Here is a 25,362-nt window from a genome sequence, read left to right on the forward strand (position 1 = left end):
TAGCTAATGGTGCGATGATGTACAGCTGCTTGTCTTCCCGCTAGAACTAAGCTGCGCTTACATTGATATGTCGGCATGAAATGTGTTAAAAACCTAGGTAGTACATTTTGTCTGGCAGATAATACCTATCATAACTATGAGATAGTGTGATATGGTGTGAGGCTGTACTAAGCTCTAACCCTACCCTGGATCCTAACACCAACCCGAAAACTATACGAATATAGTTTTGGTTGCACATCCTGATAGGTAGCATATATTTTCAGGACACCGGCCATGAAACCATTCTCTGCTCGGAATTCTGATTGCCAGCGCCAAGGCAACTCATTTGTTTCTGGGGAGCTGGCAAAGTTTGCTAAGTTTAAATAAAATTTGATTAAAAAAAAAAATAGTCTCATGCTGTCGCCAACATTTGTTACATACATTCAAGCACCACAGTGGAAAAAGAAACCGTAACCTTGCTAAAAACACAGAACGGAACTGTTTGGCAACAGGAACTATTTGGCCTGATGGTGAAAAAGCAGCTAATGTAAAACTACTGAAATGAGCGATCCAGATGGAGAACATCAACCATTTTAAGTATTAGTTGGAGTACAAATTTGTTCAGGCTCAACTTGAAAGTAGTTATAAACAACTTACCTCAGGGTGTCGCTTCATGTCATCTACCCAATCGGGTGAGGAACTGTCAAAAGACGACTCTGTTAAGACTCTGGAAAGGATCTGAACTATAAAGCCACATGTTTATTTGTCAATTTTTACTAATTAAATACACAATACATCATAATATTCGCTAAAAACACACGCTCATGTGAGTGAAAACACTGTGAAAATGATCCTGTTGGAAAAAGGTGGCAAATCTGTCACTGCTCATTAAAGGGATAGTTCCCTTTAAATCTCTCATCATATACTCTCCCTCATGCTATCCCAAATGTGTATAGAGTTAAGTGCCTTGGAGTTAAGTGCCTTGCTCAAGGACACAATGGTGGCGGCTGTGGGGATCGAACCAGTGACCTTCCGATTAATAGTTATGTGCTTTAGCCACTATGCCACCACCACTCCTTTTTAGATGTATGGCAATTTAAAAAGAACTTAAAATTATAAAAACGCATATGAGGACACTCACGTTGTGTTCTATTTATTGCGTGGTCTACTTTTAGCGCAAGTACACTTTTGATCTGAACAGCCCCTTACATTGCTTGGCAACAGTAAACAGCCTACATTTTGGCTTAGGAACTATATCACTTGGTGGATGAATAGTTTGTTGTGATTTTATTATTGATATTATTAATACATTTGTCTATTGAAAATGCATGTCTTTCATCACATTGCTTTAGTCTCCATTTCATAAAAACAATGAGCCACTCGAGGTCATGATTACAGTGATTTTATCAAGATTAAGGGGGTTGAGCTTTAATTCAAAGTGTTTTCAAAGTGTCACTGAGGTAACTGGGGATGCCCAATTTTTGCATGGGGATACAAACATCTGTTATAAAAGCATCTGCGCTAAGACTGCATAACACATGCTTACAATGTTTAATAGAGCATTCTCCCTTATGCTCCATATTGGTTTGACAGGTGTTTCAGTTTCCTCTTGCATGTGTGTGGCAGTCTTGTGACAGTCCTCTCTTGTGGGATTATGTGTGTGCCCTTGCTTCTCTCTTCTTTCCTCCCCCTGTGTGAGTGTGAGTGACCTGATTGTGCACTCTAGCCTACAAACATACCCCCCCAGAACACACTGACATAGTGTAAGCCACACACAGACACACAAATACACTCACAACTGGAGTTGAGTGGCAGGGCTGACCTGTTATGCTCACTGTGTTTATTTCCACTTCAACACAGAAAATGAGGACATCCACGGGAAAGAAAAATCAATAATCAATAATATCTCAATTGTAAATCCTACAGCAATAACATTACAGTATTAGAAAGGCCTATTAATCTTACAAATGTCTCCTCTAGTGTCTCAGAAAAAATCTCAACAATGTTTCATCAACAGTCAGACATTTCTCATCAAATTCTTCCAAGATCAAATGATCTAACCTACGATATCCACATAATTTATAGCTCTATTCTATTACTGTATCTGAACAATTGTCTCATTTGTGTCTATTTTGTATTTCTCCTAAAAAAAGTTTAGCAGAAACATCTGAGGCAAAGCTGATACTTAAATGAAACATAACTGAGAACTCTTTATGCTGCAAACCTCAAGAACAATTTTGAAACAAGAGTGGAGAGTAGCAAAGAGCTAAAGAAAAAAGAGAGAAACTGTAAGAAAGTGGAAAGGGACTGAAATTAGTTGTTGTTGGAGAACAGAGATATGGAATGTCTTTGGAGAGTTCAACATTCCTTAATGGTTGGTTACTCTGGGCCAGGATGAGGACCAGACCAGTGGACCAAAGAATCCCTGTTCTTCCCGAGAACTGAGATAAGGCCTTTCTGACTGTTAAGGTCTTTCTCTGTTTGTGCCATTGACTTTCCATAACGTTTGGCAGTCTTTTTTCTTCTTGTTCTCAGATTGTTGAGGAGGCCTGGTATTTGATCTCTGTGAATGATAAAAATCAGACAAGCCAGACTTGAAATGGCATACTGAAAAGTCTCCCTGTTCTGAGCTCATTGTTGTTTTATTTTTTCTGTGCCCTTTTGTATTTTATTTTATGACAGCGCATATGCAGGATATCCTGTTTGTGTGATCTTGGTGGGACCGTTGTTTTCCAAGCTCTCGCCATCAGCTTACACACACCCACATGCTCAAGCTTGCCTCAGAGGTGTGGACACTGGGGTTTAGCTGGAATCAACAGAATTAATGTTTTTATTCAAATACACAAATTACAGAAATAAGCTTTCGGCAAGAATCCTTTTGTCTTTGTAATTTAAATTTAGAGAGATTAGCATTTGATTAATGGGCTTGATTGCCATAGTGTTTGATTGCAGGACTAGAGCGTTGTTATGCGAATAGTACTCAGGGTACAATATGATCACATGGGAAGTCTGCATGTTTTTTCAGAGAGTCCCAGATCGGCCACATTATGCAGACACACTGAGAAGCGCCATCACCTATTAGAACATATTAGTACAGCATAAAGCATTTACCTTCACTTGTGACCAAAAGTGTGTTGCGTCAGTAGCGTGGGAGAACCGGGTTTGAATCATGCTTTCAAACCAGGAAGTAATCGCATTTGCATAATCAGTGATGAGTACGATTCAGAGTTTGCATTTTTCACTGTAACATTACATTTTTACTCAATTGATATTTAGGTTTAGGTTTGGGGTTTGGATTGAGGGGTACAATTTATAAAATGTGCATTTCTCTTCACTGTATCACAGCATGTACAGCTGAAAACAACTCGCTTGACAACTCGCTTTTGGTGCCCCTCCGTGGACATTACACCTAGAACGTGCCCATACGCCCAACAAAACTTACCGCTTTAGCCATTGGGGGCAGTGTTTAGATTTTTGGGAAGTACAGACTAATTTTAGCTAATGAAAAGTCTACCTACTGTTTCTGACTTCAGTGTGAGACAGGGCTGGACCTAGGGGGGCTCTGCCCCTAAAATGATCTCTATGCCCCCCCAAGCGCAAAAGAAGCGAATGATCAAATTGTATCTGCGCTAACCCTAATGACATGCGCTGGAATAGAAGATGCACGTCGAAAGACTAATTTTATTTATGCAATACAAATTACTTATGTATGTCATTAACCTGTTATAATGTTCCCACCGGTACAATGATATAGTTGAGATCCAAACAAAATATATTTTCGTTGATTCCCTTTAAATACTCTTTCTGTCATTTACAACCAGATTTATTCAAACACACAGCATAATTTTTTTAAAACCTATTTAAAATGTTTTTTTCTATAAATTAATGAAACTGTAAGCATTACTAAGCAAACACATGTTGCTTTAATGCAAATTTTTTCTTTAAATATCAGTAACAATATAAACGTTACTGTTAATTTTGCTTTATCAAAATCAGCAAAATTTCACATCAAATAGAAGTGTTTAGGGGTGTGCAGTGAAGCCATTATCTGTATCTGTTCATATGACAAAATGATCTGCATCTGTCTCAATTAAAATAAATTGATATAGCCTACAAACAGGTGAAAGTCCCGTAAGTCTATCAGGATGTTTTACGATAGGACACCATTATTTATTTAATAATAATAATAATAATAATAATAATAATGTTAAATTTATATAGCGCATATCCAGAGCTCAAGAACACTTAACATTCTCAAATTTAGCACAGTTTAAAGAAGAAAAAGAAGAAAAGCTTGCTTCAGTTTATTCGTTTTACATGAGCAGGAATATTCCGAATAGATGAATACTCTATGGAGCATTTAAACCTATATGGTGCATTTTAAATTCTTTCAGTATAAAGTCTTAACCAAAAAATGACCTTTGCTGATGTGGATATAAATGTGGTCCACTTTAGGAGACAGGTAGATGAGCTCAGATGTGAAATCACCAATTCAGGTCAGGAATTTAACATCACGATCAGCTTTAGGCTCTACATGAATACATAGAAATGTGAAACGTGTGATAAATTGTTACACTTGACAAGCTCCAGACACGCACAATTAACAGAGTTCTGAGTCGAGACCACACCCATCCAATCTGAAATCACACTGTGCGCATTTTCATTCATAAGGTGTACCCTTTAGAAATATTGGATAAACAGATTAATACATTCTTTTTAATTTTGTGTATGTTAATTTAAAATGACACTTTATCCTTGTGCTTCTTGGATAATCAGTCAAATGAATATTTTTTTCTATTATTCGGATGAATCCATTATTAGTTTTGAAGTCATTATTCGTGCCTTCTAAATAAGGCATTCGGCTTCGAGCACATCCCTACAGTGTGCATCACAATATGAAGTTAGCCATATTGGAAATATTTTACAAGGTCTTCTACTTCCATAAGAGCATGGAAACTTTGACCAGGGGGCAGTAGACATCTAGTGCATTGCATACAACTGGGTTTTCAGCAAAGTTTTGATCATGTTGATGATGTAGAGGATTTATGAAGTCATGTATCAAATATGAAACATAGTGCATTATAGGGTTAAAGAGTGGCTTAAAAATGTAAAACAAGAAAGCAAAAGGGTCCTATAAGAGGGCTGGGGACACTCATATTGACAGGGCCCTATTAAGGGGGCCTTTTATAAGCTGTGGGGCCCACATATTCAACCGTATATTAACATTTGTTTTTAAAAGTGATGGGACACGAGAAGGGCCCCTGGGCACTGGCCCCAATGACCCGGTCCGTAATACACCTATGCCTGTAAATAGCAAAAATTATCCAAGTAAACAATAAACATGTAACATGTAATAAAAGTAATATGTGCAATATAGTATGTTATGTATTGATTGAATAAATGGATTTGTTCATTTTTAAAAAGCCAAAATGTGTCCAAAATGATGAAAAACTTGTCAAATATAGTTATTCAAATTAATATTAATATTTTCGTATTGTACCTAGTTAGAAGGCCTCCTGTATAATTAACAACATTAGCTGAGAGAAAATGTCTTTAATATGTAAGCAAAATGGGCATTGCAATTGAAATACACCCATAGGAATCAATATAGAATACTGAATCTAATTGAGAGCTTGTGAATTAGAATCGAATCGAGAAATCAGTACCCAGCCCTATAAACAAATGTTGTTGTAATTAATGAATTTTATAAATTTATTACACTTAAAACACATTTTTGAAAACCCTTGTCCAGAGTTAATGTGTTATTCAGATACGCAAATTATCAAAATACACTTCAGGCAAGAACCCTTTTGTCTTTGTTACATAAATTTAAAGAGATCAGCATTTGATTAATGAGCCTGATTCCCATTCACTTTGTTGCACTCATGATTGCCCCAACTCAAGCGTTGTTCTTGGAGTAGCCAGAGCATGTGTCGTTGGTTCCCAACAGTCTAATTTGGCTGATATCCATCCACTGAAAACTAATTGAATTTGTGGCTGGCACACATACATACACACAGTGATTTATGGTTTCGAGGTGCCCGGCAAACATCCACTCCTATCAAACCTTTACAGTCCCAACAAATATGTCAGCCTTCTCCGATAAGCTTGTATCTGGCGGGAAATGCCAACTGTAGGAATCCCCATGATATCTGAAAGATATGAATGGATTCCTTTTATTTCGTTGCTGTCACAAGCCACGCTGGAAGAAAGACAAGCACATGCTATTTGTCTGTCTCTCCCTCTCTTGACCTTTCTGTCTCTCAAATGGTTAATTGTTAAAGTAGTTCCCAGTCTGTGTGTGTGTGCGTGCGTGTGTGTGTGTGTATGTGTGAGATAAAAGGTATGCAGATGTTTGTGGTTTATGAGTCAGCCTATTAGACTCATTAAACCCGGCTTGTGCTGTCTGGAGTGTGTTGTCCTGGGAGGAGCCATGACTTAATGATGGAAAATGGCACAAGTGTCATTTACCAAATCCAGCATCTGGATGCCAGCCACCCCATTGCCCATTGAAGAATGAAGAGATCTCTGTGTATGGCTGATTGTATGCTAGATCCCAAATAACAACTTTCCTTTTTTAGGAGATGATGCTTTAAATACTTTGTCAAAGATTGCAGGGTTGAGTTTGCTTTGCGAGATTATGTGTTGTGTCTTTTTTTACATTTGATAATTACATATTTGGGAGGTCATAGTGTGTGCAGATGTAAACCCCATTTTATTGCTCAGAAGTTCCTGAAACTCAGTTCATACTAAAATCTCTGGCTTTTGATTACAGACTCTTCTGAAACTCTAGAAGAGATGAAAAGATAGAGTCCAGATGAAAAGCTCTCCATTTAATCTCAGTCTTGTCTAAGAGAAACAATTGAGATCTAATATGTGTCTTCCTCCCTTCATCCTCAAAAGAGTGCTAAAACAAAAGAGTGTTTGTGTGTTACTGTGTGTGTGCGCTTGTCTCATTAGGGGCTTTGTCAGTGTACTTGCTGTAGTCATTATGCAATGCATGGATTGAGTGTTTTGCTGGCAGGAGTATCGATAAGCATTGATCTTGCTGTGCGACTCTAGCCTGATAATGGGAGAACAAGGACCCTAACCACATTTGGGTAATGTTTGTACTTGTTACCAAAAGGGAGATGCCACATTGTTTGCCAGTGACGGAATGCACTGCAAACCCTAATGAAGTGAAGAAGCATCTATGAGACAGTCCACATATTAAACACACACACACACACACACACACACACACACACACACACACACACACACACACACACACACACACACACACACACACACACTCATACCGGTGAACATTTGGGTAACAAAATCTGGGAGACCTCTGAGCGGGGGAGTTGAGGTGATGCTGAATGGCATAGGCAGGCTAAATACATACAAATTGTGCTGTTGCGATTTAATGTGCTGAGTAATGTAATATTTCCCACTGTGTCCGATATTAAAATCAATGCTACACACTTTGCAAAAGGCGTGGCCATTGTCGATATGGCTTTGAGATATGAAATTAAATTCTTCCATCCAGCTGTTGTTATATTTACATGTGTATTTAGTTTTTTTCACTGGACCACTACATAAGTCTTCTCCTCCTGTCTACCAGTGATGCTTGATTCAACTTCACGTGTCTACTATTGTGCAGATATCAACAGCACAACTGGATTGTAGGTTGCCAGGTTGAGGTCCCAAATGGGTTGAAATTTGTATGATGTGTCGATTGTGTGAGTAGGATGCGTTTCATTCAAGATCTGGCAACTGGACAACCTTGGAATAATATATTGATGTGATTTTTCATATAACGAGGTTTGGGCCATACAAATGACAGGAGTTTCCCGGGAGAAATAACAAAACGGGAGGGGGCGGGAGAGGGGTGTGAAATACGGGAGACTCCCGGGAAAAACGGGAGTGTTGACAGGTATGACACACACACACACACACACACACACACACACACACACACACACACACACACACACACACACACACACACACACAAAGGCACAATCAGTGGGACTAAAGATGCATTTAACAATTGAACATGCTCATTTATGGTCAGCTGTTTTGATATTCGATTAATCATTTGATTGATTGATTGATTGATTGATTGATTGATTGAACAGAATAAAGAATCTAAGGTTTCCAGAAGTTGTTTGGAAAAGTCTGTTTTTCCTAACCTGGTCTCGTATCACTTTACTATACCTACATTTTTGCTAAATTGTTTTTACACGGCTTGTTGTATGTATCATGGCAGATTCCTGGTGAAATGAACACTAGAGGCGATACAACAATGACTTTAATTCACTTTCACGTAAATCACGAGTAAAAAGGCAGATTATCGGTTTATAAACATTTACGTTTTGCACTGTTCCTCACAGTATGACATCTAATGACATCAAAACACTTTTACTATAGTGCATGAATTGTAAGGTGATACATTTGAACGTAGGCACTACATTAACAAATACAATTACAAGCTTATTCATGTGTGATCAAATTGCGCAGTATAGCTCAACTGATACCTGTAATGTAAAGGACCGGGATATGAACCGGGAACGGGACACTCGAGTCGACATATGAGCTGAAAGTGTCATAGAAGCATCACAGAATGAAAAGATTGCTACAGCAATTGCATTTTTCATGTCACATTTGCTATTTAAGACACGATCAGTTAGGTTTTGTTTACAGGTTTAGGGTAGGAAGGTAAGCTTTGTCGATTTTTAGAACATTAACCTTAAAATCCTCATATGTTTGGGAGAAAATGTGCTAAAAACACTTCACATTGAAACTGCCACTATATCTAATATAATTTTGCAAAAATGTCACCAGTCATGTAATTTTCATGAGATCAGGTTAATTGAAAGTTAATCACTGTCAACTATTTACATTTGTATTGATAATTAAATATCTAGGATTGTTTTTTGCTGCAGCCCTACAAGTTTTGAATGAAAATTTTTGAACCTCAGGATCGTAGTTTCTTTTCTTTGTCCTCAAGTTTGTTTGTTTTTTAAGTTCAGATGTTTTCACATTCAGACAGAGTGAGTCTGGGAAGGCATTTAGAATTAATTACTTTCTTGAAAAGTGCAAAAGTGAATCATGGCTTTTAATAAGAGAAACAGAAACTGTGTGTGTTCTCGTGTGTATATTCTTGGGGGTGTGTATATGTACATAGTCTTTGCCTTGTCCTGACCATTATGTGTTTAAAAAAGGGCTGTTAACCCTTTCATGAGAAGGTTCTAAATTCCCCTAATGCCCCACAGACTGAGCTATTTTCACACATACAACATTATGTTTATAAGAATGCAAAGAATATAAAAACAGTTAGGACTTATTTGGTTGAAAAGGATGTTTGAGCAGCTGTTTCTGTGAACTGCATAGTGAGTCTGTCTCTCTCCATGTCGAAAGCTGTTTTGAATCTGGCAGCTTGTGACGTGACTGGCTGTTGCAGAAACACATATGTGTGATGCTACTGTGCAGGGCCCAGCTATTTACTATCACATATGGGTGATGCTACCTATAAAACTGCTAATAGCCACAGAGAGCGTTATCTATCACAATCCACTAGTGCTGAAAAAGTTGTCTTATTAAACACACAAACACATATGCATATCTGTGACAGTGTGAAGTTGATTTGTCATGTTCTAGCAGTGTTTGATGGCTCATCTCGTCCATAGATTAAAATATATTTAAGTATATTAAGTGTATTTAATCAAAGGCCAGAATGAGTTGTTTTTGCAAGGAACTTGCAATGCCAAAGTCATGGTTTGATTCCCAGAGAATGCACATACTGATAAAATATAGGCTATACCTTGAATGCACTGTTAAGTTGCTTTGCCTTTTGGCTTGCTGCCAAATCCATAAATGGTTATAAATTATTATCAGGCCTGCAGGCCACAAATAATAGACTGTAAGAAAGAGAAAGGACATGTGGATGTTAGACAGGGGTCACTAGAAAGAGACAGAGAGAGTGAACAGAAGTGAGAAGACACCATATTTTACAGGGTGTAAAATCACCATGGAAACAGTGGAGTGTATGATGTGATTTGGGGATGGGGTGTGAAAGTGTAAACAGGTGTTCAAGTATGTGTGTATGTGTGTGTGTGTGTGTGTGTGTGTGTGTGTGTGTGTGTGTGTGTGTGCTGGTATTCCCATTGTTGTGGGTAACAAATGTCCCCACGAGGATAGTAAAACCCAAAATGTTTGACATTGTGGGGACAAATCAGTTGTTCCCTATGAGGAAAACAGCTTATAAATCATACTAAATTATGTTTTTTGAAAATGTAAAAATGCAGAAGTTTTTTGTGAGGGTTAGGTGTAGGGGTAGGGTTAGGGGATAGAATATAAAGTTTGTACAGTATAAAAACCATTATGTCTATGAAAATCCTCATAAAACATGAAAACCTGTGTGTGTGTGTGTGTGTGTGTGTGTGTGTGTGTATGCTTTCTTTTGTATGTGCTTATATGCATGGTGGACATGAGCACTCACTTCTTGAGAATGTTTTTGAATAATAAGACGGAAGTGATGAAAAAATTGCTGGGCTGATAAAACAAGAATCTACAATGGTTAATAAAAAAGCTTATATATTTATTTAATACATTCCTTTAGCAATGACAGGAAGTGAGCTATTGCTTTGGGCCTGAAGTGACACATGGCACTTGATATGAGTGTCGAGCGAAAGAGAGAGATATAAAAGAAAAATAGAGATACCATGTGTAATGCATTTATAAACTGCAACAGTTATGATATAAAACCATGAAAAACCGTGCTTCTATTATTAAACTATATCTATTATTGACTTCCAGTAATCAATTTGAGTGAATTGCCCATAGACAGCAGTACTTTTCACAGCTGCCAAAAGAACCGGGAAGTGCCAGAGCAGAGTAACTTCATCTGGAAAAAATCTATCTGAAAATAATTTTAAATTAATTGTGTTCCATGAAGAAAAAAAATAACAACAGCATACAGGTTTTGAACGACATGAGGGTGAGTAACTACCACTACCACAAGCGAACTGTTGCTTTAAGAATCCTCAATGCCACAATTGATCTGTTTTATCCCTCATTTGTCATTTTCTTTTCTAATTAAAACCATTTTGGAGGGTATTTTCTTGTTTTTTCAAAGTATGCCCTTGGCCGTGACATTAAGACACCCCATCAGTGCACTTCTCTGTATGTGTTTCTATGGCAACCGTCTCAGTGGCCCTTATGGGGGATTTTGGAAAGGGGTGACAGGTGATTTACGGGCCTGATTTTCTGAGAATGCTCCAAATAGTAGCACAACACAAAGTGCCGAAACAGTACTAAACAGTGCCTGCTCAGTGCTTGCTCACACAGACATTTTACTGAATGTTCGGCATTTAGATACATTAATTATTCTGTGCTTTTTGCCACATAAAAAGCAGCCATTGTGCAAGAGATTGTCTAAAAGATGAGACCGGGGGTTTATTTCATTCATTTCTTAAACTTTGTGGTTTAAGTCATACTACTGAATACTGTGCAGTTTTGGTAATATTTGCAATTGACTTATAGGTTTCCCATGGTCATGGAAATCCAGAAAATATCAGATGCGATTTGAAGTGATTGTAAAGTCAGAGAAATTTATATTGTAAATGAATGTACATTTTTTAGTTTTGCAAATGCTCTGCTTTAAAATCGGTTTATTTTTAGCTCGTGCTCTTGAGTAATTTCAGACTGAAAATGCTTGAATGCCACTTTAGTGGTTGTCTAATTTAATGAAGCTAATTACACATGTAAGTGGATGATACAATCAAAAGGATGTGAGAGAGGGATGTGAGAGAGGGTGTAAGATTGTTAAGCATACTGTTTAAGTTGTTGTAAAACGTTTCATTATGCAGCCCTCGGTTTAAAACTTTCATGAGGTTCTTCAGGTCAAATCAGCACAATATCACAACACAGTTCCCTAAGGAGATAACAGTGCAGCTTAAAATAAAAGTTAGCTCAAGGGAGTTCAATGCTCCTATGAGCCTTGCAAAGCACTGTAAACGTGTACAGTTTGCACATGAGTGTATATGTGCAGCTCTCGCTGTAACCTCTCATTACAGTGAGAAGGAGACAGTGTATATTATGGTGGTGATGTGCACCGAGTCTTGTTTTGACACTTTGAGAAGAGAAGAGACATTTTTAAACAGCACAGAGGTGATGACTGAAGGAACTGCATGGCTAAAGTGTTGAAGTGTCTTTTGTCTTGTGAGCATCTGGCTGACGGCTGTTTGCTTATCTATATCTACCCATACATTAGACCTACGTTGGCTCTTTCTGATTATAGAGCCTCTGCTGCTCTAAAGATGCAGTCTCAGTTAACACTTGGATTAGGTTTAGATTTGGCCACTGGGTTTGAATTTCACCGGATGCTATTTGGTCGTCCTGTCGTGTTTATGTCCTTCAGCTTCTGTTTGAATCTGACTTCTCTTCTCTTCCCTTCTCTGCTCTTCTCTTCTCACATCTCCTCTACTTTAAGGGTGTGGCATACAGAGTTAGAGGTTTGTGGTGGGAGCATGTTTGAGAGTGGAGAAACTCTGACTTAGAGCAGATATAAATAGAGACTGCCTAGCATACAGGGAGACTTACAGTATATTCTAGGACTATATGTGACCATAAGTATTTTTGCGTGATGTTATATTTTAATCATTTTACTCTATGGAATTAAGGTGGCTATATCTAGTATTTAAAACTCAAATGGTAAGAGAATGAACTAGCTTCACAAAAATAAAAAATAAATTTCAGGTATTATTGCACACCCAACATATTGCATCCGAATGTATTAAACTGTTCACCCAAGCACAGCATCACCATAAACTATACTGCAAATATCAAACAGTCATAAATGTAATTGGTTACTTATGGCTTTGCATTGGGTGTAATAGTGTTTTTAACTACCCCATATTTCAATAGCAGTTGTTTTGCAAAACTTGAATATTGTGACTTGTTTGCTGATATGAGCTGAAAACACATATAATACACGCTGAAATGTGCTGTACACACATAATACAATCCACAGGGAAACGTGTACTGGCCAAAGCGGGAGATGTATGATAACTGTCAAAGTCATTCATCTAGTGCATGATTATGTAGAATTTAAAAAAATTGTATAGATGGGCACAAGAAGGTGTCCTGTGTAAGTCTCCTTTGGTGTAGAGAAATAGTAGGTGTACCCATCTGTCCTGTTCTAGTGGGCGGGTCATGGGTGCAATAATTTAAAAGTAGGCTTTGATGTCTTGCTGTAGAGGCAGTCATGTGCTGATGTATTCATCTGTGACATCACAAAGCAGGAAAAATACAAACAAGCTGTTTTTTCAGGGTACAATTTGTACAATGAACTCTAGAATTTTATTCCTCATGTCATGACCACTTTAAAGGAATAAATCATCCAAAAACGTAAATGCTGTCATAATTTACTTGCCCTCACGTCGTTCCACATTCTGTGGATGTTTGTGTGCTGTGATATCAGGATTATTTAGTATAACATCTGTCGACACCAATACCAATTGTTTGATGGTTCTGTTTTTTATGCTACCTTGTTTCAAATCACTGTTAATTAATCACACGGAACAGACCGGACAGTCCAAAATGGACATTTAAAATTTTAGACAAGTCCTTGCAAACAATCCAGACTGCAGGAAGTAGGAGAGAAAGTTTAGAGCTCATCATTATTAAAACATTGTTATTAGGGATGCACCGATCTAATACCTGTATCGGTATGGGCTCCGATACTGACGTTTTTTTTTTATCAGGATTGGGTATCGGTTTGACTAGTAGTGATAGGTCGTTCATGAACGATTTGTTCATTTTGAACTAATCTTTTATGCGACTCAGAACAATGAGTAGTCTCAGAGAATAATTCGTTAATTTTGTGTTGGCCGCGCATGTGCATTGTGCAACCTCCGTTCATTTGTTTTGTGAAAACCGCATAGGCGCTGTACAGGAAACAGAAATGATTAGTTCATCTTTCAACTCTTTTGGTCCGAGTCATTCGTTCTTTTTTGTCACGTGACAGCTGTATACGCTATGCATTTCTCACACAGGAAACAGAAATGCTTAGTTCACCTCTCAAGTCTTCTGGTCTGATATGAATATACAGCTGTCACGTGACAAATGATCAAACGACTTGGACAAGAAGATTCAATCCAGAGGTGAACTAATCATTTCTGTTTCTCATAATTTGTCCTTGGCTGCATTATAATGTTTTCCTTATTGGGACTATAATCAAAGTTTGCATAAGTAGACGTGTTGGGTGGGGGGGGTTTGGCTAATGAAAATGTAATATTTTAGTTTAATTCTGCTCAAATGAAACTGTCAAGCTCCACAAATGACACACAAAGAACAATAAAAGCACCATTTAAGTCTTGAAGACAATAGCTTTGTGAATTGCAAAAAGATATATTTAATAAAACGTTTAAGTCAAGATAAAAGTAAAAAAACATTTGCAAAGAAAACTGGATTTCACCAGAATTACTGTTAATTTTGCTGATGCATTATCCTGTAGACTAGTTAACAATAAAAAAAAGTCTTATTTTGCTACACATTCATATTGAAATAATGTGTAGTTAGAGGTTTGTGTTTCTTTTCCTATAAAAAAAAGTGTACCCAATCAGTTCCACACAGTGAGGAATAGATATTCTAAACCGATAAAGAAAAAACAACACTGGTATCAGATCAGGATCGGCTGAGACCGATAGTTCAGGTATCGGAATCGGATCGGGAGAGAAAAAGTGGTATTGGTGCATTACTAATCCTTAAACGAGTCTTTTGTTCTCCTCTCATAGGGCTGCTTTAGTGCCTATGAGGTCCATACTGTATGTCCAACACACCACAACATTTAATTGCTGAGTGTAATTTTAAGTGATTTATTTACATTTAAATCTATTTTCTGAACACTGATTTCATGTGATTTATTGCATTTCAGGCACAAATTTAATCTGGAAAAGCCACAAATGGGTGGTAGACTTGGTTGAGAAGGAAATGTTTGAAGAGAAGCATTTTGATTAAAGGGCCACATTCATGCAAAATGCTCTCTAAAACTTATGGTGCATAAACACTTTAGCGAGTTTAACACATACCTCATTTTTGCTTCAAGGAGCTTTTATCAATCACTGGTATAAACAAATGTCTGCCAGTCAGGTTTGCAGCTTGATGTCACCCAGTGGTGTTACCAGATGTGGTTTGATGCTATATTTCCCAACATAATTGTCAGAAATGAACTGAAATTAGCAATAGTTACAGAGAGGAGATGTTACATCAGAATTAGAAAGAGGGTATGCAATAGTAAAGTATATTAATTGGATATTTCACTCAAAAATAAAAGTTTTGTCATCATCAACTTACCCTCATCATTTCATTCAATGCACTGTATGATTTTCTTTCTTCCAGGGAAAGAATTGCAGAATGTATGAGATGCTCACAAAAAAGCATCATGCTAACATGTGATGACAGATATTCTCCTTTTAGAGAGTATTTGTTTAGACAAAAATTTGTGTAGTGCAACATGAGTCATCAGTATCTTTGATTTGCAAATGTAAATATTTATTATTTGCCTAAAGTTACTTATGGCACTTTTAGGAGTACACTAGCATATTGATGGATTGAATAGACAGACTAAAAAGCCACAAAACTCCCTTTTTGATTTCATGGTCTGTGTTCACTACAGAGAAAGCTAAAAGAAGAAAAAAAAGAGAACAAGAGAGACAAAGCCTCTAAACTCTTGTGGTTTTTATCATTGCAATAACAATAAAATGAGCCATAGAAGGGACTCTGATCTATTTTTTTCCAACCCAGAATGTACAGGATCCTATGGGAATGCTTTCAGTAGTTTTTGGGACTTGAACAATGACTGCAGGCAGAGTTTCAAATTATTTTCTTTTTTTCTCTCTCTCCTTTACTTTAGCTGACACAAGCACTTCCTTCCGTCTCCACGACCAGCTAATTATTCACATGGGCACACAGAGCAGTGCTTAGCGTTGGCCTGGAAATACTGTTGACAACCTGCCGATGGTTTTGGGCTTCATTGCCTCATCAATGATGTCAGGCAATACAATGATATTCACCTCAGGAGCTGTACAGGACTCTCGAGGGCATAATACATCATAGGTTTTGAGGGAAAATGTTGTATATGCAAGTCATATTGTAGTCTTGAAATGTGAGAGTGCATAGAATGCTAGTTGGATCACACTAGTTTTAAATTAGGCTCATTTAGGGCTGAACGAATCGAATATTTGGTATTTATTCACAATTAATTTTCTGCAATATAAAACTAATCAACATCATGGATATTGTGGTCAGTATGCTTTAATTAGGCCATTAAAGGAATAGCTTATCCAAAAATTAAAATTCTCATCATTTGCTCTCCCTCATGCCATCCCAGATGTGTATGATTTCTTTCTTCTGCTGAACATGAACAAAGATTTTTAGAAGAATATCTCAGCCTTGTAGGTCCTCACAATGCAAGTGAATATTGACTGAAACTTTGAAGCTCCAAAAAGCACAAAGTATGCATAAGTAATCCATCAAACTCCAGTGGTTTTATCCAAGTCTGCTGAAGTGATCTATTCGATTTTGGGTGAGAACAGACCATAATTTAACTCTTATTACATAAATCTTGACATTAACAGTCTCCTTGGTGATCAGGATTTTAAGCTTGATTACACTTCCTATAATGGCATGTAGCGTTCTGTGTATAATCGAGCTTGAAATCATGATCGTGCCTAGAGATTGCAATGGCAAGATTTACAGTGAAAAAGGAGTTACATTTTAGTCTGTTCTCACCCAAAGCCTAGACTAGATTTGCGATCCTTCATTGTCTTGCTACCCGACCTGCAAAACTTAGACTGATATTTTAATAGTGTATCTTCAGTTCAGTTCAGTTGGAAAAACAATTTGAGTCTTTGGTTAGTGAATTTCCAAGAATCAATTAAAATTGTCCATCTAAGTGAATTGATTCAAAATGCTCAATGATGTGTCTCATCATGCAAAAAATTTAAACTTCAAACAAGTGACATGATCAAGTGAAAACAGTCTGGTAAACATGCCTGGTGTTACACTGATGGGAAGGACAAGATGAGAGTGTGGATCCAAACACAGAATATTTTATTTTGCTACTCAGAAGAAGAAATGAAAAAAATAAAACACTTGTGACAAAGGGAAATCAAATGTAACCGCAGTTTGCTGGTTAAATATGTGTGTAACATTCCAACACTAATGAGCTCACAAACAAACAAGAACCGACAATGAGGGAAGGACACCAGAAGGTATTTAAACACAGAAGATTGAGGGAACAGGGAACAGATGTGGAAGATGGAGGGCAGGTGAGGTTAATCAAAAAGGTACATACTGGAAATGTAGTTCAAGAACTAGGGGAAAACTAAACTGAACTGAAGGAAGGTGAGGGAAAAAACAAGGCATTTCATGACAGAACCCCCCCAAAGGGGCCACTCCTGATACCCAATGACGGATGGGACGGAAGGCAGGGCGAAGCAGACCAGGAAGGATCCGGAGGAAGATTAAGAGGCCAAGGAGGAGGTTGATCAAGAGGAGCCTGTGAACTATCAGGAGGCAAGGGAGGTGACCCCAGGGCCAGGACAGGGTCAGGAGGCCTGCGAAGCAAGGTAGAGCTGTGGGAGGCTTGAAGACTGGAGCCAGGAGAGGCTCGATGTAGGAAGTCTCCAGGACCAACAAGGCTGGGGAGAATGTGGTCTCCACTGAAGGAAGCTTGGAGACCACTGGAGCCATAATGCCCCTCCCCCCAAAAAAATTATTCTAGGGATGGAGCGGGCATGAAAGTTGGCTCTGGGACAGATGAGGCTTGCAACGCTGGCTCTGGGATGGACGAGGCTTCAAAAACTTGCTTGTTGGCTGTGGCAGGCCTGGAGGAAGAAGCCTTGGAATCCACTGCAAGAGGGTTGGCTGCTGGAGTAGATATCAGAAGACCAGCCACTACGATGTAAGGTCATCATTAGGATGAAATGAAGTCACCAAGGGGCAGACCATCACAGTTTAAAGCGACCATCTCCCTCACAGTTTAATTCAGTCCCAACCAGAAAATGGTCCTGAGAATTCTCTCCTGAAAGGCCAAGCTCCAGAACCTTACACAGTAATCCTCCACTGAAGAAGACCCTTGGGTAAGTCTCTCAAGTTGTTCTGCTGGATCCATAATTTGGTTGGTTCTTCTGTTATGCTGATGGGAAGGATGAGACGAGAGAGGGTGGACCCAAATGCAGAATATTTTATTTTGCTACTCAAAACACAAATGAATAATTATGAAAATAAAACTCTTGAGATAAAGGGAAATCAAACGTAACAGCAGTTTGCTGGTTAAATATGTATGTAACATTCTAACACTAATGAGCTCACAAATGATTAAACTAACAAGAACCAACAATGAGGGAAGGAAACCAGAAGGTATTTAAACACAGAAGAATGATGAGGAACAGGGAACAGCTGTGGAAGATGGAGGGCAGGTGTAGGTAATCAAATATGTGCATACTGGGAAATGTAGTTCAAGAACTAGAGGAGAACTAAAAAGTCACTGAAACTGAACTAAGGGTGAGGGAAAACACACAAGGCAGTTCGTAACACCTGGATTATTGTTGCTAGATTTTCTTTACTGTATTTTAAACAGACATGAAACATTGTAAATCTTCTACAATGCTACCTGTGCTGAAAAAAAAACCTAATAGAAATTCTAATGGTTGCCACTATAAATACCTTCATGAGTGTAATTTGTTTTAGGCCATATTCCATTAGGATTTAATGGTTTGTATTGGTTTCCGTTACAAATATGTCTTGGTCACTAATGGCATCCAGAAGACATAACATGCCACTAAGAGAAGCCAACAATTACAAGTAGAGACCCACAGGAACCATTAAAGTTTCCATTAAAACCAATACAATTCTCATTATATCATTAACACCATGTGAGAGCTTCTATTGTTCCTTTCAGCATAAAACAAAGGCAATCTAAGCAAACACAAAATACAGTTTTTAAATGATAATGCTATTTATTGCAAAAAAAAGTTATCTAATACCAACTGGGCCTGTTTGAAAAAGTATTTGCCCCTTAGTTACTAAATCCCCAACTCTATGAAACTGGATTCATAATAGGGTTCAGCTGGACTAGACACACCCAGGCATGATTACGGCCAGCCCTGTTCAATCAAATCAACACCAAAATAGAACTTTTTCAGCAATATGAAGTTGGCTAAAAGGTCTCGCTCAGTAGCACACTATGCCAAGGTTGAAATTAATTCCAGAAATGATGGGGAAAAAAGGTGATTGAAATACATCAGTCTGGGAAGGGTTACAAAGATATTTCAAAGGCTCTGGGACTCCAAAGAACCACAATGAGAGCCAGTATCTCTAAATGGAGAAAACGTGGCACAGTAGTGAACCTTCCCAGAGGTGGCCGACCTTCCAAAATTCCTCCAAGAGCACAGTGACGACTCATCCAGGAAGTCACAAAAAAGCCAAGGACAATATCCAAGGACCTGCAGGCATCTCTCGCATCAATAAAGGTCACTGTTCATGACTCCACTATCAGAAAGACACTGGCCAAAAATGGCATCCATGGAAGAGTGGTGAGGTGAAAACCACTGTTAACCCAGAAGAACATTAAGGCTCATCTGAATTTTGCCAAAACACATGATTCTCAAAGCTTTTGAAATGTCTGGGTACTGAAGAATCGAAAGTGGAACATTTGGAAGACAGGGGTCCCATTACATCTGACATAAATCAAACCCCCAAAAAGAACATCATACCTACGGTCAAGCAAGTGATGGTGTGGGGACGCTTTCCTGCTTCAGGGCCAGGGGACTTGCAATAATTGAGGGAAACATGAATTCTGCTCTCTACAAGAAAACGTCCTGTCATCAGTCTGTGAGTTGAAGCTCAAGTTCAACTGGATTATGCAGCAAGACAATAATCCAAAGCATAGGAGTAAGTCCACATCTGAATGGCTCAAAAAAGCTAAATAAAGGTTTTGGAGTGGCCTAGTCAAAGTCTTGACTTGAACCGGATTGAGATAATGTGGCAGGACCTTAAACATGCAGTTGATGCTCAAAACCCTCCAATGTGGCTGAACTAAAACAGTTCTGCAAAGAAGAGTTGGTCAAAATTCCACCACAGCCTGAACAGAAAGACTGATCTCCAGTTATCAGAAGAGTTTGGTTGCAGTTGTTGCTGCTAAAGTTGACACAACCAGCTATTAGAAAATATATATATGTGTGTGTGTGTGTGTGTGTGTGTGTGTGTGTGTGTGTGTGTGTGTGTGTGTGTGTGTGTATGAAAACTGTATTTTGTGTTTACTTAGGTTGCCTTTGTTTTATGTTAAATCTCGATTTGAAGATCTAAAACAATTTAGTATGAAAAATCCACAAAAACAAGAAATCAGGATGGCGGCAAATACTTCTCCACAGCACTGTATATGTGCTAAGCTTCTGCCTTAGGCATTTTATTATAGATTCTGATTTTTAGTTCATATCTTTCAGTACATGTTTGTAAACCTCATCACTGTGCTCTCATTATCTCTCTAACAGACACAAACTGTTTGTAGTAATGTGTGTGTGGTCTGTGACTGGGGGAATGTATTGTTTGACTGACTCTCGTGTTTTGTTTTGATGGATCGAGTTCTTGAGTGGGCAGATGGCTCTCCAGCCTGTAGAAGCGTTATCACACAGCAGGGGGTCTGCAAACACACAGACATAAAAATACAATATTCCTCTAATGGAAGAGACCACCAGTGGCTACAATTCATTGTTTCATTCAGGGGAGGGGTTTTCCTTTCAAATACTATATACAGTATAGCAATTTGTAAGAATGGGGTACAAAAAGTCTTGAAAATCAAGTCCTCAATATATGTTAACATACACTGATCAGCCACAAAATTAAAGCCCTGCCTTATATTATGTAGGTTCCACTCTGCTGCCAAAAGAGTGCCAACCCACATCTCAGAATACACAATATTAGGCAGGTGGTTTTAATGTTGTGGCTGATTGGTATATATTAAGATTAAGATTCAACTTTATTGTGTAGAGTACAGGTACAGAGCCAATGAAATGCAGTTGTTTTAGCATATCCCAACTAAGCTGGGGTCAGCCATGAAACAGCACCCCTGGAAGGGGTGCGGGTCAAGGGCCTTGCACAAGGGCCCAACAGTGGTATCTTGGCGGTGCTGGGGCTTGAACCCCCGACCTTTCGGTCAGTAACCCAGAGCCTTAACCGCTGAGCCACCACTGGCCATATATGTATTATGTAATACATAATCTCTCTCTAAAGAACATGAGATTTGTGCCTTTATTGCATTTAAAAAAGTAATGGGACATCAAGTGTGTGTTTGTGTGCAGAGACCAGTGGGGATTTCTTTAAGACTGCAAGGGAAGCTCAGCTTCCCCTATAATGTCAAAAAAATAATGGTCAAATATGTACTATTGTGTAAACAATTTATTGACTAAAAATGCTTTTGATTGACAGCGAATCTGTACTATAAGAAGTCACTGAAGCTATTTCGCGCTCAGTCCCATTGCGGATTTCTCAAGTGTAGTCGAAAGACGAACTGCTGCAACCTATTTCTTTATATTTGTTTGGCGAAATTGCTAGTCAATTTGCATAATACATTTCACACAATTATACACCACATTCCTTGTTTCAGTTTTACCAAGTTTAATATATTTTGTTTTAGAGCATTCGTTCGTTCGTTCATTCATTCATTCATACAGTAGGCTAGGCTAGCGTCGTACGGGTGAAACTGCGCACGATGGCAGACGGTGCTAATATTGTCGACCTGATTTTGGCGAAGCCATTTGAAAGTCTTCCTTACGAGGAAAAAATTAGAATTAAACAGCAGGGCAGATCAACACCTAAGATTGATTTAGTGCAAAAAATAGGGTAAATAAGTTTATAATGTAGGCCGAAAATGAGCTTCCCCTCTTTGAAAGACCAGCAGCCGCCACTGGCAGAGACCTAATGCTAATTCAGTTTAGGAGGTGTGCCATGCAGCCAAACTCAGTCATTAGACATCAATTTGTCTGATTGTGATCTATTTTCTAACTCTCATTGTCCACTTAAAGAGGCACTGTTGTGTGCATGTGAGTGTATAATTTACCAAGATCTTCCCTCAGAGTTACCAGGTCACCTTTAAATGTGATAGTATCTTGACATTGACTTGGGGCCCTATTTAAGGCTTGCGTTTTTAAGCAAGTTTGTGGAGAGGACAAATTTGTTCCAAGAAGTTAGCTAAATATGAGCAAACCTCATTTCAGGATGTCCTCTTTTGGGAAAACAAGTAAATAAGAAAGGAAATAATGAAAAATGTGAGTTATAGAGTTAGTCTATACTATCTATAATTAGCTTTTATAAAACAATCAAAGTATATGTCCTCATTTAGATAGCTAATTAAATGTCTATGTATGTGTTTGGAAATGTATGTGCCGTGCGCCAGCGTTTCAGGACAGATAATCCTGTGACCACCTGAAATGCAGATCAAAACAGTGGAGAAAAGACTCTTACAGAGATGCAAAAACAATATTAAACATGATTTGCAGTAAATATTTGGATCAAAGAGCACTTTCAAAGCTGTGATATGTGTACGTGAGGGATGTAAAGTATTTTCTCTCTGTCACTCTTGAAGGTGATGCATTTGTCACATCATTTCAGATGTAATGTGATCTGAGGGACAATATGAAAGGATGGAGATGCAGAGGGACAAACGAGATGAATAAATAATGACAGGCTGCTGGATTACCCAAAGCTACAGAAAGAGAGAGTGTGTGTATGAGTGTGTGTACATTTCTGCCATATAAGGACAGAAATAAACAAAATTAAGGACAGAACAGGAAATAGAAGGATGCAGATTCAAACCTATCATCTCAAGGAAAAGTGTGGATAATGAAAACAGCTGTGTGTGTGCATGTGTGCCCACGTTCAGTATGCAATTAGAGTGCTGTGTCGGCATCATGCCGCCAGGATGCTGACACACTCATAAAATGCCACACAAACAACAACAAACACACACACAGCCACTGGAGGTCCAGTGAAGTATACTGCAGTCATATTTACTCATTTATTTTTGTATGTGTACATACTTAGCTATAGTTTGATGGCAAAATTGTCCTTTTGGGGAGAACATTTGTGGATTTCCTTATTTGGAATAATGTTATAAAAATGAAATTATAGTAAAAAGGTTTCTTTAAAGGTTAGGTTAGTAATCATAACTAAATAGGTCAAGTTTGTCAAGACGTTTGAAAAATCCTTGTTTAAATAGTTTTAAAATGTAAAGATTATACGGGCCTTACAATCAGATGCACAGACCAAATGTCAAATAGACTTAATGGTTGATAGGTCTTGCTAGGCTGTCCTAGCTGATTGCTTGTGTGTTTTGGTTGGTATGTGTTGCTAGGTTGGTTTGGCTAATTGCTAGACATTTCTGCCAGATGATGTATGGATGGATAGATTCTATTGTCTGTTATGGTAAAACCATAAGTCCGACCAATTAGAAAAGTCATATCAACCACAGTTAGAACAGTCTGTAGGTCTGTGCCAAGTTTGGTGGAAATAGCTTGAAAGTTCTTTGAGGAGTTACAATTGATAATTTTGGCCTTGATATAGGAATTTTGGGAAAACACTAAACCAAATCTGAAGAATAACTGTACTTTTTCAAGCCAACATTATTTCCAAATTAGCTAAATAAAACCAACAGAAGTCTATGGTATACCCCCCCAATACCCATTGATATAACTAAGTAGACAAGTGTATGTGGGTCATGTTTAACTTAAATTGTCAGTTGTCCCCAAAAGGATAGTTAACCCTGAAATAACTTTCATTGTGGGGACCATCCAATGGAAAATAGCTTAATAAACATGATACATAATGTCTTAATGAAAATGTAAAAATGCAGAAAGGTTTGCGCATTATGTTTATGGGTTGCAGATAGAAAATATAATTATTATTATCTCTATAATTATCTCTATATAAAACAAAAGAAGTCAATGGAAAGTCTCCAGTTTGTAACTTGGATTCCTCATAGATAAAGAGCTGTTCAGCCATAACCTCAGTTTGTAGGCGAACCAGGAAGTCTAATTCGCCACGGGTACCTCTGGATTTTCCGATTGGTTTTTATAATGGGGTTTTTGAATTTATGAGTAAAATAAGATCTGTGGTTAGCATTACTTGACAATACTTGGAAGTTTGTTCTACTTCATAAATTACACACTTTCATACATTAAACATGAATTTTGAAGCCGCCATGTGATTTAAAAAAAAGATGCAATTCAATACGGCTTCAAAATTCATGTTTGAGGTATGAAAGCATGTAATTCATGTTGCATCCACATATTGTCAAGTATTGTGTACCACAGAATTTATTTTACTCATAAATTGAAAACCCCCATTATAAAACCCCATAGGGATTATAAACCGAGAGGGAACCCATGGCAATTTATCTTCCATAATTTTGGACTACAACCTGAATAGCTCTATTGTCTGGCTATTTCAGCTCTAACTCAGTTTTCTCAAAACACTTGATCTACAATCTTGGGACCAGACGCAGATATGACCATTTTAAGCATTCACCCACACAAACACTCACACATCTGATGATGTATAGTTGGAGAAATGACAAACGCATTCCAACACTTCTGACTATGTGGAAAGCCAGACACACTGGTCAAGTCACTCTCTTGTGGTCTTTATTATGTGGCTTCAAACAGGATCTGTCAGCTGAGTTGGACAGAGTATAGGAAATACTCAATTTATACATCCTTAAGAAACACACAACATTTACACAACACACACATCAATACAACCTTTGTCCAGTGATTGTTTACGGTCTTTCACATCTGTAAAGGAGGATTAAGGGGCTACAACAATGTTAAACCAATCTGACAAAAGAGCTTAACACAACACACATACAAGGACAGTCGGGTGAGCTAATTCATGAGGTCATAGGTGAATGAGAAGATCCTCCTGGGGTTTGGGTGCAGTGAGTCTGAATATCTTTAAAAGTCAGAAACTTTTCTAGGCCTTAAACATTATTTAGCATGTTTACTAAACTGTTTTTCTCGCAGGGACCGTTGGTTGGTCTCCACAACGTTGGTGATTTGGGGTTTTGCTATCCTTGTCGGGCATTTTTATCTCCAAATGATCCCCATACAAACACTTGCAGACTACTTGATTAGTTTGTTTTAAAATGACTAAACTGTTAAATCAGATTAAGATTAATATAAAAAGCAAAATTCAGTTTTTTGTACTTTTGTATTGATTTAGAGTCATACTTGATGTTATATTAACGCACACACACACACACACCCTGGCGAAAAGACCACATTAGATTGTCACAACCAATATGTTTTGTGTTTTGAATGCTGTTCCCAGTGTGGT

At 38.0% G+C, this 25,362-nt stretch overlaps 2 protein-coding genes across 3 annotated transcripts in view; one reads left to right on the forward strand and one right to left on the reverse strand.

Annotated features, from left to right (window-relative positions):
* Window positions 1-25,362, forward strand: part of LOC127637450 (carbohydrate sulfotransferase 11-like) — a 55,080-nt gene that overhangs the window by 1,869 nt on the left and 27,849 nt on the right. The window lies entirely within an intron of this gene.
* Window positions 1,802-25,362, reverse strand: part of slc41a2b (solute carrier family 41 member 2b) — an 83,385-nt gene continuing 59,824 nt past the window's right edge. Inside the window, exon 11 of the mRNA XM_052118521.1 lies at window positions 1,802-2,542. Coding sequence (XP_051974481.1) covers window positions 2,444-2,542 — 99 coding nt within the window. The 3' untranslated portion in view covers window positions 1,802-2,443. The remainder of the gene's footprint in view (window positions 2,543-25,362) is intronic.

This window comes from Xyrauchen texanus, chromosome 45 (genome assembly GCF_025860055.1).
Source record: "Xyrauchen texanus isolate HMW12.3.18 chromosome 45, RBS_HiC_50CHRs, whole genome shotgun sequence".
Classification (NCBI taxonomy): Eukaryota; Metazoa; Chordata; class Actinopteri; order Cypriniformes; family Catostomidae; genus Xyrauchen; species Xyrauchen texanus.